General features: G+C 42.1%; 2 protein-coding genes across 7 annotated transcripts in view; one reads left to right on the top strand and one right to left on the bottom strand.

The window, feature by feature from the left end:
- Positions 1 to 8658, top strand: part of HECTD4 (HECT domain E3 ubiquitin protein ligase 4) — a 121970-nt gene extending 113312 nt beyond the window's left edge. The window contains exons 71-76 of the mRNA XM_084649331.1: positions 958 to 1061; positions 1991 to 2212; positions 3734 to 3900; positions 4310 to 4505; positions 5251 to 5473; positions 6185 to 8658. Coding sequence (XP_084505457.1) covers positions 958 to 1061; positions 1991 to 2212; positions 3734 to 3900; positions 4310 to 4505; positions 5251 to 5473; positions 6185 to 6321 — 1049 coding nt within the window. The 3' untranslated portion in view covers positions 6322 to 8658. The remainder of the gene's footprint in view (positions 1 to 957; positions 1062 to 1990; positions 2213 to 3733; positions 3901 to 4309; positions 4506 to 5250; positions 5474 to 6184) is intronic.
- A 2479-nt stretch (positions 8659 to 11137) lies between these two features.
- TRAFD1 (TRAF-type zinc finger domain containing 1) overlaps positions 11138 to 13973 on the bottom strand; it is a 35030-nt gene continuing 32194 nt past the window's right edge. For all 6 annotated transcript variants that reach the window (XM_084649338.1, XM_084649340.1, XM_084649335.1 and 3 more), the window contains 2 exons: positions 12582 to 12654; positions 11138 to 12179 (listed from right to left, as the gene is read on the bottom strand). In XM_084649338.1, the coding sequence (XP_084505464.1) occupies positions 12135 to 12179; positions 12582 to 12654 (118 nt within the window). In that variant the 3' untranslated portion in view covers positions 11138 to 12134. The remainder of the gene's footprint in view (positions 12180 to 12581; positions 12655 to 13973) is intronic.

The following is a 13973-nucleotide window of genomic DNA, read 5'->3' as shown; positions in this document are numbered from 1 at the left end:
ACGTCAGGGAGAGGCTTATCTAAATGACTTCATCACTAAACTTTGACTTAGAGACACTTTCCCCAGTGCTACATACTGTTGGGTGGACTCTCCAAGAGATACTGGGATAGGAGCCAGGAGAAAGCTTCCTGTTTTACTGATTTGTTGCCATCCTCGGGGTATATGCAAGGGCAAGGGAAGTTTAAAGAACAAACTATCTGAGAAAAGAAAATCAATTCCTGTTTGCAAGATTGATGCAATCTGCATGTACTGATTCTAATGGGTCGTCTTAGGAAGTTAATGACTGGATATAGCATGAGAGATGGCAAAATGGAAATTCTAGTTAACACTTTCCCCACTACTTACTACTCAGTTCTATCAAACTGCATGAAGTCATTGGAGGTGCACGGAAGTATTGTTAAAGAGCTGTTTGAAGTATCCCCTCAAAGTATTAAATCCATCTTTTCTTTTTCGTTATGATGAATAACAATACCTGTGATGTGATGCAGAGGTAACTTGGTTTGTGTTAAGATTCTAGCAGTATTGCCTGATTGCATTTAGCTAGATTGTGAGTAGGCCGCCTGCGTGTTCCATCTTAATGAGGTGGTGATTTCTCCTTAAAGTCTAAACAGAATAACAAAGGTATTGCATCTCTCTAGGTAACCTTAAATAAACAACTAGCGATTGAAGCCAAGACCATTAGCTGAGAATGCAGCGGAAAGCAACACACTGAATGTTCTTTTATGCAGTTAAACAGTTGCAGTGCAGATATGCACATGAACAGGTTAGGGATGGCTGCCATCTTCCCCATTCTTGGTTATCCACTATACACAATGAAACATGTTTCACCTGTAGAAATTTGAGTTAAATGTTGATTTCAGGGGGCTGGTACACTGTGGACAAGAAGGCAACAGGAGTGAGGCCAGAGAGGGTGTATGTGTGGTTTGTTAGAGTGAAAGCTTTGCATCTTTCTTTCAGGTGGTTCATTTCGTCACTTCCTGTGGCAGGTCTGTAAGGAGTTACAGAGCTCTTTGCTTTCCCTGCTCTTGCTGTGCCCCAGCTCTACAGTCAATAAGAATAAGGTATGATACCCCAATGGAGATTAATAAACAAGTGCTTTGCTCTTACTAAGGAAATACTCGATATCAGCACTCAGTGACTAGGATTAGAATGCTCTCAATTGCTGACAACTAGGGGAGTTTTCAAAGAGATGCATGTGGGAGTTAGCCACACAACTCCCATTAATGACTGGAGGGAATGTGTAGGTGAGTTCCCCTGCATCGTGTTTAGAAAAGTCCACAAGAAGTAAGGTGCTTATCTGTCTGCTACATGCTGTAGTTCTGACCTTAGAACAAAGCTCATCTCCTCTAAAGCACCCTTTAAAGTGTTTGATTTCAAGATTGTCTCTTGTATTTCTTCATGAGAAGTTATTTATGGGCCAGATTCTGCCACTCTTACTCCACAAATGTCCACACTGAAATCAGTAGTACTACTTGTGGGGTAAGACCCAACTCAGTATGAGTAAGGGTATTGGAATTTGGCCCCTATTTTGCGTGCTTGACATTTTACAGAAACAAGTAAAGACATGGTCCCTGTCCCAGAGAGCTCACAGTCACTGAGGCATGGTTCCTTCCCTGCAATGCTCCTGAGGTGGGCAGCCACACATTATGCAGAGCAGACTGCATAAACACAATCCAGTTCTGTATGTAAACTACTGCAGGGCCGTCTAACACCTATATGCTTTAGACCTTAAACTATTAAAGCTAACACACAAAAAACTAGGTCAGCGTTTCCCGAACTTTTAAAAGCAGAGCCCCCTTCAACACCCCAATATGTTGTTAAGGGCCAACGTTTATATACCTTCGGGCCCCATGCTTTGAGAAACTGTTCTAGGCTACTAAACAGGCTTCAATGTGTTTGAAAACCTCTTACCTGACCATTCTTTCTTCCTGAAAATATTCACCTCTGGTGTTTTCTCTAATCATTAAATGTTTGTGTTTGTTTTATTAAGGGGAAGTATATTCTGACACCTAGTCCTATAACCTATGCGGAAGAGCAGTTGCTTCATTTCTTTGGACAGCTACTGGGCATTGCAGTTAGAGCTGACGTTCCTCTTCCGCTGGATCTCTTATCCTCGTTCTGGAAGACCTTAGTAGGAGAACCACTGGATCCAGATGTTGATCTCCAGGAAGCTGACATCCTTACCTACAACTATGTCAAAAAATTTGAAAATGTAATTTTTTCCCTCTTTTCTTCTTTGTCTCCTTTACCCATAGCCCTTGTGCACTGGGTCTTCGCTGCTGATAGAAACCCTGCAGTAATTGTACAGCCTGACTGAGGGCCTGATCTGTCAAACTCCTGTTAAAGGCCAGTAGGGCTCCATGTGGGTGCAAAGCTTCATCACCATGCATGGAACGGCAGGATGAGACCCTGAGTTTTAGTCATTTTACATCCTGTTGGCATGGGAAAGGCACTCTATCATGCATTGTCATCCCTCCCCAGGATGGCCACGCTCTGCTTAAATTGAGACTAGGAACTTTTACAATTTATCTTTAGGTGCCACGATCAACTGTGTTAGGGCTTCCACATTAGGTAGCAACAGGTTTTACTCGTTAGCCAGCTGATGTGTTGATCCAGACTTCACCAATTCAGTAATCTGGAGAAACCTAATGCTGTGAATCAGTTGCATAACTCAACTCTTTGTTCTTTGTTTCGAAACATTGCAGGCACTAGGTGATCCCATGCACAAACGTTAATAAGGTGCCCAGTTGTCAGCAGAACTATAAAAACAGTAGTAACTTTAAATTGTCTGTGAAATGCTCTTTAGTTTTTAAACTACTTTTTATAATATTCCCTTAAAAATGTGAAAACTAACATTGCTTTTCCTAATAACTTGGTGTTCTATTTGGCAAATGTTAATTTCCCATAAGACCATGTTCCTAATAGAATTTGTAATGGTCCTTCTGCACAGCACAAAGCAGATGTTAGCACAGTAAAGGAAATGCAGCAGTGTCTGTTCATTGGGCTGGCTCAGCAATGGTAGGCGCTGTCCTTAAAACATTCTGTGTGACACAGGGATAGTTTGGGGGGGTTTTAAGCATAACCTCTGAGAGTCCCCAGCAGATCCTCGCAGCTGGAATGCAGGTCAAGTGACATGCTCATGTTCTCCTCCTTAAATATTTTACTTTATGCAGCATGTGAAATTTAATACCACATTCGTAATCTGTACAGGGCTAAACTAGAATGCTGGCTTGCTCCTCATACCCAGATGTGATCTCTTACTCGAGGACAGGTTGCCTTTCAGTGCCTGTGCCATTGTCATTGGATGATGTAAAATGTAATGGGGCCCTTTCATAGGCACCGCCTCCTTAAGTGCTCCAACACTGGAGCACCCATCAAAAAATAATAGTGGGTGCTCAGCACCCACCAGTGGCCCCGCTGATCAGCTCCTACCCCTCCCTCCCAGCCTCTCCTGCCTGCTGCGGATCAGCTGTTCAGCGGTGTGCAGGAGGCGCAGGGGGGATCGGAGGGGGCAGAACAGGGTGGGAAGAGGTGGAGCAGAGTGGGGCCTTGGGGAAGGGGTGGAGTGGGAGTGAGGCCTGCAGCGGGGCAGGGGTCGAGAACCCCTGGGGAAATGAGGAAGCTGGTGCCTGCCCTTTTAGTCATTATGTTGGCATGATGATGTCTGAAGAGATTAACAAGAACAAGGTACAGTAAAGTGCAAGTTACTAGATATTATCCCGTGTCATCCTAGATAAACGATGAGACTGAACTGGAGGCCTTGTGTGCCGAAATTGCATCCCAGCATCTAGCGACAGAGAGCCCTGATTGTCCTAACAAACCATGCTGTAAGTTCACCTACCTGAGCATGACCGGCGAAGAGCTGGAGCTGTGTCCTAGAGGCAGGCACATTCCCGTAATGTGAGTAACACCATTATTGGGAGGATGTTTCATGAGAGTAAATGCGATGGCTTTTCAACCCTCAGCTAAATAGTGCTGTGACATGATGAAAGCGAGGGTGCTGGGAATACCCAGTACCTTTGACTGGCAGGAGCTGGGAACCTCCAGCATACCGCTGTTCATCTGTAAATAATGGAGGGCTGAGCATGACAGCACAGTGACCGCTTCCTAGTAGTCATCACTGCATGCTGTGTGTGTGCGCGTCCCAGGATCCGCAGGTGCTGCTGCATGTGGGGTTAAATTGGGAACAGTAGATGGCATCAGAATGGAAGTGACCAGAAGCCCATGCCCAGGAAATGGGATTGCAGATTGTAATGGGGAGTAAGACTTTTCCTCTCAGACTCCTTTCTTTCTAAATCCCTTATGTCAGCTGGGAGAATAAGGACATGTATGCAACAGCAATCCGGAATCTGAGGCTGCATGAACTGCAGAATCCTGACTGCATGACGGCTGTGCGTGCTGGACTAGGATCGATTATACCCCTGCAGCTTCTAACAACACTGACTCCTCTAGAAATGGAGCTAAGGACGTGTGGGCTACCTTACATTAACCTGGAGTTCCTAAAGGTATCTTGGGCTGAAGTCCCTTTGGAACATGCATATCTAAAGTTAGGGTAATGAATTGGTAAGCACCTTCTGGCATAGTTGCTTGTTTCAAGAAAAGCTACAATTCTGTTTTCAGGCAGGGATTAAATTTGTTTAAAATCAATATTTAAATTATCAAACTCTAAAAATGTCCACGTCCCCAAACTCTATTCAATACCTGCCTCTTTACTAAGATTAAATTAGCTGTTTAAAATTTCATAACAGGATATAGCAGGATAATTTCTGCAAACATGTACTTTTTCAGAATTACTCAACATTGGCCTGTAAGTACATTAATATTAGTACTACAGACAATGCACCACAAAGAGGGGTTTTTTTGGTTTACGTTATCAAACATCTTTAACCCGTTGTATTAAAATATTGTGCGAAGATGTGTTTGCCTTGCAACAGCAGCAGCCTTGAACTGGTATAGCACAGTGTGCAAAAACCCAGCCTGGATGCAGTTTAGAAAGGGTCTGTGTAAAGGTCAGTCTGTTATAGAAGCAGTTGGGGTAGAATGATAGATACTGGAATTCTATCTCACTGCACCCAAAGCAACAATTTGAATTAATCGATTTCTAGTGGAACTTGTACTGGTAAAACTGATTGTTAGGATACCCTGCTGTGATCGATTTCCATTATCACTGATGCAAGACTTGAAAAGGAGAGTAATACACATCATGTTCTTCATCTGTATCTAATTTCACTGTCCTTCCCCTTCCCTTAGGCGCACACCATGTACCAGGTGGGGCTGATGGAAACAGACCAACATATTGAATTTTTCTGGGGTGCATTAGAAATGTTTACTCAGGAAGAACTCTGCAAATTCATAAAGTTTGCCTGCAACCAGGAACGAATCCCCTTTACGTGTCCATGCAAAGATGGAGGACCAGATACTGCACATGTCCCACCTTATCCCATGAAAATTGCACCCCCAGATGGAGCTGCAGGTATGTTGTCTACTGCACATTTGTATAAATAAAATCAGCCTCTCTTACCTTGTGACCTTCTGTAGATTTGAAATCCTTATTGCCTTTTAAAACTTCCTTTGTCTGACAGGTTCAGGGCTTGTCTGCGCAGTGGAGTAAAGTGCACTAACGTGATATGGAGTGCTGTTTAACTTAGTGCACACCAGCAGGGTCTGCACGTACCAGTTAACACACACGTTAGTGTATTTTAGAAATCACACCCCCGTAGTGCACATTACCCCACTGTGTAGACAAGGCTGCAGAAGAAAGCGCAATGCAGTTAGGAAATGGTTGTAACTGTGACGAGAGAATGTGGCTGTTCTTAAGCCATGCCCTAATAAGATGCTTCAAGCAAAAATAAATCTTCTAAAGACTCCAAATATCTGCCCTTTGGCCATCTATGCAGAGGCGGGGACTGTGGTGGAATTTCGTGATGTGGCTCCTGCAGAGCAGAATATCTTCTATGCTTTTAAAGTGACGATACTGTAGGCCCAGTGTCGGCCCCACGAAACTTAACCGTATAAATTCCATTGGGCTTTTTGGTGGGTCTCCTGAACCTAGAATTTACAGGATTCTATTACTTTCATGTGCGTTAATATCAACAGCGAGAAGATTACATCCTTGGAAAAGAAACTTCACTAGAATGTCAAAGTGCACAGGCTCTTAACAAGTCTTCATGTGGTTCCTTTACAGGTTCCCCAGATTCTCGGTACATCCGTGTTGAAACGTGTATGTTCATGATAAAGCTTCCTCAATATTCCTCTCTGGATATAATGCTAGAAAAGCTCCGGTATGCTGTTCACTACAGAGAGGATCCACTTAGCGGCTGAGCTGGGCAAGACCAAGACCAGGGACGCTTTTGGGAGGCTTGTTTCATGACTGCTCTGTTAGAAACCCTGTGATTCACCTGAAAATGCCTCCAGGGACACTACATAAAGAATTGGAGACTAATTTATTTTCTGAACTTTTGTTCACATTACAGTAATTATTGGAAGACTTATGTTTTGTATTTGTAGATTTTTGTGGTGGACTGGTTATTTTGCTGCCTTGTTTGTGGAATGTTTGTAGGATAGTTTAGTACAGACCGGTTTGATGTGTGTAATTTAATTTTAAAAGACCTTTGAACATGTACACTTCTAATTTTGTAATTTAAAATTGTGTTGCCCATGCAAACACAACAAACTTGGCTATTCTGAGGTTGAGCGCTCAGATCTAAATGATTAGAGCTCATTCTCCCTCTAAAACATTTTTGAGTACAAAAATAGAATTACTTTTAAAAAGATCACTTCACATTTTCCATAAAATCAGAACAAAATACCTCTCATATGAAAGCTGGGAGAGTTCGTTTTCTGTACTTGATACACTGAACTTCCAGCACATACACACTTCGGTTTTGTAACAGAAAATATGCTTCCAAATTACATGTGTTTACATATCCTGAAATGTTCTTGATTATTTAAATCCAAATCAAACACATTGGTAACTACCACAGTAAATATCAGTGTTTTATTTTCAAACTTTCCTCTTCAGAGTTGGATAGCTGAAAAACCCCGAACAGTGAAGAACCATGATACAGTTAGATCCTAATCAAGACATTCCTGGATTGAAACTAAACCTACTAACAAAAATTTCTTCACTGATCTTTGACTTTTAAATAGTGGAAGGAACAGAGTGGGTTCTCTAAAATACCATGTTCAGAATATTAACCAGTAAGTGATTAAAGTACCTTTGATTTGTTTTATGTACTCAAAAATGATTTATCTAAAATGAAGCAAATTATCCTAAAAATGTGACACCCCCTAGCAGGGGGACAAAGACACAAAGTTGCTGAATTGAAGCTGTAGCTTCTATTTTATATAGAAGGATAATGGTGGCATACAGGGAGGTGACCATTCTGTACGTTAAACTGTTGTATGTTCTGGAATGAGTTCTGCAGTGGTAAAACGCACCACCTCGATCTTCCTTCACTAATGCACACAAGCGGTGCCCTCTGCTGGGTGTATTTAAAGTGCGGGAGCACTTTGCAAACCATTTAGAACTGCACTCATGAAAACCCTATTTGTGCTCAAGAACCGAAGAGAACACGGACATTACTGCTGTACGACTTGGCTCAGCACTATCTGTAAGTTAAGTGCCAGTACTGAGCTGCAGATTAGTCATTTTCCTGCTGGTGCACATCTAGCCACATGAGGGTCTGGTATTATGTGTCTCTTTAGGAGAGAGACATACACTAATTGTTTGGCTGGTCAGTTGTAATGGGAATTGAAAAGCTGTATTTTTTTGTATATTATTGTGAATATTGGGAATTATTATGCGTGTGGTATGTTTGGAGAGCAGGATGTGTGAGAACAGAGAAAGCCACTAAGTGTGTATGTGTGTGGTGTTCTGAGAGCGAATGGAAAGGGGTGTGTGTGTGTGTGTAACAGCTGAAGTAGTAGTAAGTGGCATACAATGGCTCCAAATCCTGTTGTTAGAATTGTCACCATTCTATAGCATTCCCCTCCCCTCTGAGAAACATGTAGGAATAATATATACTCTTGAATCTTGTCCACTTTCTGGTAGAAGCATAGATATAGATTAAATCATTCCAAGCAAGGCAGACATATGTAAAGTTTACCAAGACCAGAGGAAAACTAAGCACGATATGTTGCTTGAAATGCTTTATTCCCATCCAAAAAGTGCATTCTCAAACAGATGCTGAGCAAGGGGAACATGAAGAATGTCATCTGAGTTTCATAGCAGAACTACTGTTGCTGACAAATGCTTTGGTTTTCTTTCTGGTGGTTTGAATAGTATTTTTGTACTGTTTAAGTATCTCCTTTCAAACCCCTAACAACTTGAGTGGACTCAAAATTCAGTGAAATACCTCACTGGTAGGGGTTTGAGGACTTTAGTATGCCAATCCTTTCCAATGATAGGATTACAGCTGTGAGTAAGATAACTGCTGCTAATGTTTCTGCTTCTCCTTCCAGAAAGCACATGTGAGTAAAGCATATCACATCTTGGCCCTGAAATGTGTGCTGTAAAGTTACTTGATATATATTATTTATTATAGTTATTTATGGTTGCATTTAACAAACTTTTAGTCAATGCTGTTTACACCCTGCTGTGTAAATGAAGCTTCTTACTACAGGAAAAATGAGTCAACAATAAATAACCTTCATCTACTTTTGACTGATTTGAAAAATGGTGTGATCCCTTAGTAGGAAGAACTGGTTAAAGGAATGAAGTGCTACTGTGGCTTAGAACTAAAGCTTTTCTAATCCTGGTTATTTCCTTGTGCTCAGTCTCTGTAGTCAGCCTGTCTTTCTAAGCAAACCTTGCTGTGTGATTTTTATTTTACTTAGATACTCATTCAGAATGTAAAATTATACAGAGCAGTGGAAAACAGTCAGGTATTTATTCTAGTACCTGCAAGGTGTCCATCTTGGTACTGTACACAGCATTACTGAGTCTTAACATCCATCTTTAGATGTATTTTGTGTCCTTATTACTTGAGGCTGGATATAGAAAACCTGACCTTGAAGTTGCATTTTCTGAGAGAATTAAAACTACTAGAAATTCTTCTTTAAACCCTACTTTTATGGGCTAATAGTCTTTATATTTCTTTGCAGCAGAGCTATAAGTCCAGACACTCTTGAACAGGACAAATGCAGTGCATCTCCTGCAGAGAAAACCCACTTGACAGTTCAACAGTTGTAGTTAATTTATTCCATGCTTTCACCCTACAATTTCCCCATGAATAAGGTATCCAATTAAACATCATCTAGAGAACAAGAGGTGGAGCCATAGTATCCTGCCCCAGGAACTACCCTTGCCTCTTGTGTGTAATAAATGCTTACTAGGAATAGAAGCATCCTTAGCATCTTTATTTGTAAACAGATGTTAGTTCTGTTCTGCTTCTGGCTTTAGTTAGATTGCTTGCTGCTGGCAGAAGCAACTTCCTTGGTATTAAGTATGTCATGTGACTTTTCTAAGGAAAAACCTTTGACAGTGCTCCCTCCCTGACCAAGCCCTCCTTATCAGTACCATCTGCCACTGTAACCCAGGCCCCAGGAATAACATTGAATGGCACCAGTACAGACTTGTCCCCAGGACAAGTTTCTGCCTGACAAGCCCCTGTGTGGACAATGATGCCTTGCACTGAAAGTCCTGCAGCAACAGCTGCCACAGGGGATGTTATTGAGTAATAAGCTGGTCTGCTGTACATTCCACCCAAAAGTTTGGCTGTGAAGCAGTTACAGCAGGGGGCTTGTCTATACAGCAACGTTTAGCACCAGTTCCCCATTCCCATTACTGAAATACAACTGCTAACTGCTTTAAGGAAGCAGGCTTCCCTGCAAACATGTGGCTACTTTTACTTTTTACAACTTGTATTAATGCTTTAACAATTCCTTATCTGAGATGTGCCTATAAACTAATTTTACATTTTAGAACACTTAACTTAAGGTTTAGATTTATTAGGAACTGGGGAAACTTTTGGGAAAGGGGGAGCCTATAGAGGAAGTACAGGTGCCACCTAAATCAAAATGGAACGAGATTGCTGGCACTTAAAATCAAAAAGGTTATTGAGCAGTTTTTAGAAAAAGGGCTGGGGGAAAGCTAACAGGGGAGGATCTATTAATGGAGATTCTCTATGCCCTAGTAAGGAAGAGAGGCTGGAAGATAAAATATTTCATAGAACTGGAAGGAACCTTGAGAGGTCATCTAGTCCAGTCCCCTGCACTCATGGCAGGATTAAGTATTATCTAAACCATTCCTGACAAGTGTTTGGAGATTTTTAAGAGCATGTTAGACAATGCTGGAGGTTCCACAACTTCCCTAGGCAATTTATTCCAGTGCTTAACTACCCTAACAGTTAGGAAGTTTTTTCCTAATGTCCCACCTAAACCTCCCTTGCAGCAATTTAGTATAGTATATCACGATTGACTGGGTACAGATCACCTCAAGATGGGAGGCAGAGAAAGTTTGACACCTTAAATGACTGCTTCTTGGAGCAGCTACTCCTGGAACCCACCAGAGGAGAGGCAATTCTTGATTTAGTCCCAAGTGTAGCACAGGATCAGGTCCAAGAGGTGAATATAGCTGGACCGCTTGGTAATAGTGACCATAATATAATTAAACATCCCTGTTGCTACAGTGCTGGGCTGCTGTGGTTTTCCCTGCATTTAATTTCAGGGGGACTACACAAAAATGAGGAAGTTAGTGAAACAAAAGGTACAGCACAAAAAGCTACATGGAAACTTTTTAAAGACACCCTAATAGAGGCTCAACTCAAATGTATACCCAAAATTAGAAAAACAGTATGAGAACCAAAAAAAAGTTTCCCTGTGGCTAAACAGAGCCCAACTGTCTACACTGCAATTAAAAACAGCCCCCTTTGCCCAAGCCCCAGTCAGCTGGCATGGGCCAATTGCAGTGTAGATGTGCCCTCAGAGCCCAGATAGTATGCCACAATCAGTTATGGCTAAACTGAAGAATAAGCTGGAAATTTTGAAGCCAAAGATGGCTGATGGGGAGAAAAAAAAAATTAAGTTTCTCCCCAGAAGAGTAGTTTTCCAACCCATTCTGCTCAGCATAATTTTCAGTCAGTCACTTTCTAGTGTCTGTCTAGATTTTGTTTCAGTTTACAGAACAAAAGACAGATCAGTAGATACAAATTTTATTACAAGGAATTTAAAAAGTAAGAGCTCCAGTACAGCAAAAGAGCAGTTTTGAGAGAATGGAAGCCCTGTGGGACTGAAACTCTCGCACTGTGGATCACAATCCCTCTGTAGATGCCTTTAGGAATACTGGGCACTTCTGGTATTTAATAGACTTAGATAGGAAGACAGAACCACCATAAGTTACAATATGTATGACTTTCCCCACCTGATTCCCAAGCCAGGTCTGACCAGATAGAAGGCTTAGGGAAAAGTCTTGACTTCAGAAATAGATAGTTAATGCAGAATTATTGCCAACAGCAGCAAGCTAAATGGCTGAAGTGGGAATAGATTTAAAGCCAAGCTACTGAACTTATCCCCTGATCCCAAACCTCAGTGAAGATAATCATTAAGATCAACTGTTCATTACAGAGAAGTATGTTCTGCAACCCACCACTGAGGAGTCTGACTCTGAACAAGTTAAACAAGTACTGAACTCTACAGTAACTTACTATGGCAGGTTCTTCATCCAGAATAGTTCTGGCTGAATGTTTTGGGTTTAACAGGGTTGCTGCTCAGACATCTATTCATTTACTTCAATGACGAAGCAATGGATTACTTCTGCTGCACACTGCTGAGCCAAAGCCTAGCACATTAAAAGGAAACCCCTCTCAAAACAGAAACAAGCAGATGAGATAAAAACAGATTGGGCCTCTGAGTACTGACTGACTTAGGATAATGCCAGTTTGGACCACCCAAATAGCAGCAATATAAAATTTACACTTTGACATTTCTGTACAGCAGCTATAGTATGCATTACTCCCACAAACTTTTAAAAAAACCAAACAATTATAGAAAATCACTGCCTAAAAAATTTAAAATGAATAGAAAGTCCCCATTGATGGTGGCAATATAGCAAGTACTTGCGCTGGGATAAATAAGTACTATAGTGCATAGTAAGAGAGCTTCAAGTGCTAAATATGCGCTTCATAAAGGATAGATTATTCTTCCTCAAGATGGCCAGACTCTGGTTTCTGGGATTTTGCCTGTGTAAGGAGGAAACAGTAAGTGAAACATACATGTCATTTTAAAACAGACAAGTTGAATCACAACAAGCTCTGTCTGCCTCACTCAGGCTTGATCAAGGAGCAAAGGACAGCACACCAAGTAGAATAGTTCAGACTCCTGCAAACACCAAGCAATCGTATATTAGCAGAAAAGGTGGCTCCTCGCCAATCCAGACGAGATTGAGGACAACAGGCAGTCAGCAGTGAGTGAGTCACTAGCAACTACCTGTGTTGCATGTTAGAGTTCCACAGGGAGTCAAGCTCATGCTTGATGCTGTCTGCTCAAAAGACAGTAGTAAAAATAAACTAAACGTTTTAGTCAGCCACTGAAATGCAGAAGAGAAGCCATCCAGTATAGGGAAAGAGCTCTGAAAAACTTACCTTTGTGCTCCTGTTTCTGAAATTGACAGGAACATTTGCAGTCCTAGGACTCCTGCCTGCTTCGTTTCTCACACTACAGAGGAGAGAAGTTGACACCATTAGACGAAGCAGTTCTACAAATTCAATCCTCTTACAGGAACTGGTTTAAGGAGGGGGAAGGGGAAGAGCACAGTCCTTCTGAGAAATGAAGTGTTCCATCATAAACCCCCAAAACTCTCACCCTTGGCCTGTATCCCAAACTGCTGAATCTTGGGATCAGAGAACAAGGTCTCTCACTATTTCACCTTTGGATACTTTGATACTAAACATGCAGAATTCACAGAGCTTTTGGCCATACATACTGGAGGCTGGACCCAATAGCAAGGGAAGTAGGTGTTAAAGACAGAACTATTTCTAACCAGTGGCATCCCAATAGCAAGAATGCTACTGAAATATTAGAAAAAAAAAAAAAACATTTCCACACAACAAGATTAGACTCAGTTTCCATGAAAAAGGAGAGTGCATGTAAAAGATCTACCCAAATACATAGGGTACTACCAAATTCAGTCCATTTTAGTCAATTTCACAGTCATCAGATTTTAAAGAATTGTAGATTTCATGGTTTCAGCTATTTGAATCTGAAGTGTCATGTGGTGTTGGGGGGTGGGGGAGGGTTGTGGTGCAGCTACCCTTCCTTGTGTTGCTGCTGGAGGGGCGCTGCCTTCAGAACGGGACGCCAGCTCAACAGCTACTGCTCTCCGGCAGCCGAGCTCTGAAGGCAGCAAAACCATGACCTCCCTAAAATAAAATCTTGTAACCCCCCCGCAACTCCCTTTGAGACAGGACCCCCAATTTGGGAAACGCTAGTCATGAAAAAAATCATGGACAGGTCATCGGCCGTGAACAAAAATTCATGGCCCATGACCCGTCCAGGATTTGTACTATTTACCCCGACTACATTTTTTTTGGGGGGGGGGGGGGGAGGGAAAGGGGGAGAGGGGCACAGCCCAGGGGTGCCACAGGTGCTTGGGGGAGGGGTTGTAGGGCTGGCAGGCTCCCTAGGCAGCTCCCTGAAAGTAGTGACATGTCCCTCCCTCAGCTCCTAGCTCCCCACACTGCCCCTGCCCCAAGCACCAGCCTTAAAGTATGCAAAAGACCAGATTTCATTGGGGTGGGGGGGGAAGATACAAGATTTCATGGTCTGTGATGCATTTTTCATGGCTATGAATTTGGTAGAGCCCTAGAAATAGGTGCCATAAAAACAGTTTCCTAGAAAATCTGTTTTCCTCTTAAACTCATTACTTACTACAAACCCAAAAAGACACCAGCTAGTCAAATTGAGTGCAGCCTAACCCAGCCATAGGCAAAATGTACACGGATCTGTGGTGGGGTGATGAGAGGGCCAGTGGACGC

This window comes from Lepidochelys olivacea, assembly GCF_965140295.1.
Source record: "Lepidochelys olivacea isolate rLepOli2 genome assembly, chromosome: 15".
NCBI lineage: Eukaryota > Metazoa > Chordata > Testudines > Cheloniidae > Lepidochelys > Lepidochelys olivacea.
The sequence above is the reverse complement of the archived record's forward strand: the minus strand, read 5'-3'. Positions and strand labels throughout refer to the sequence as shown.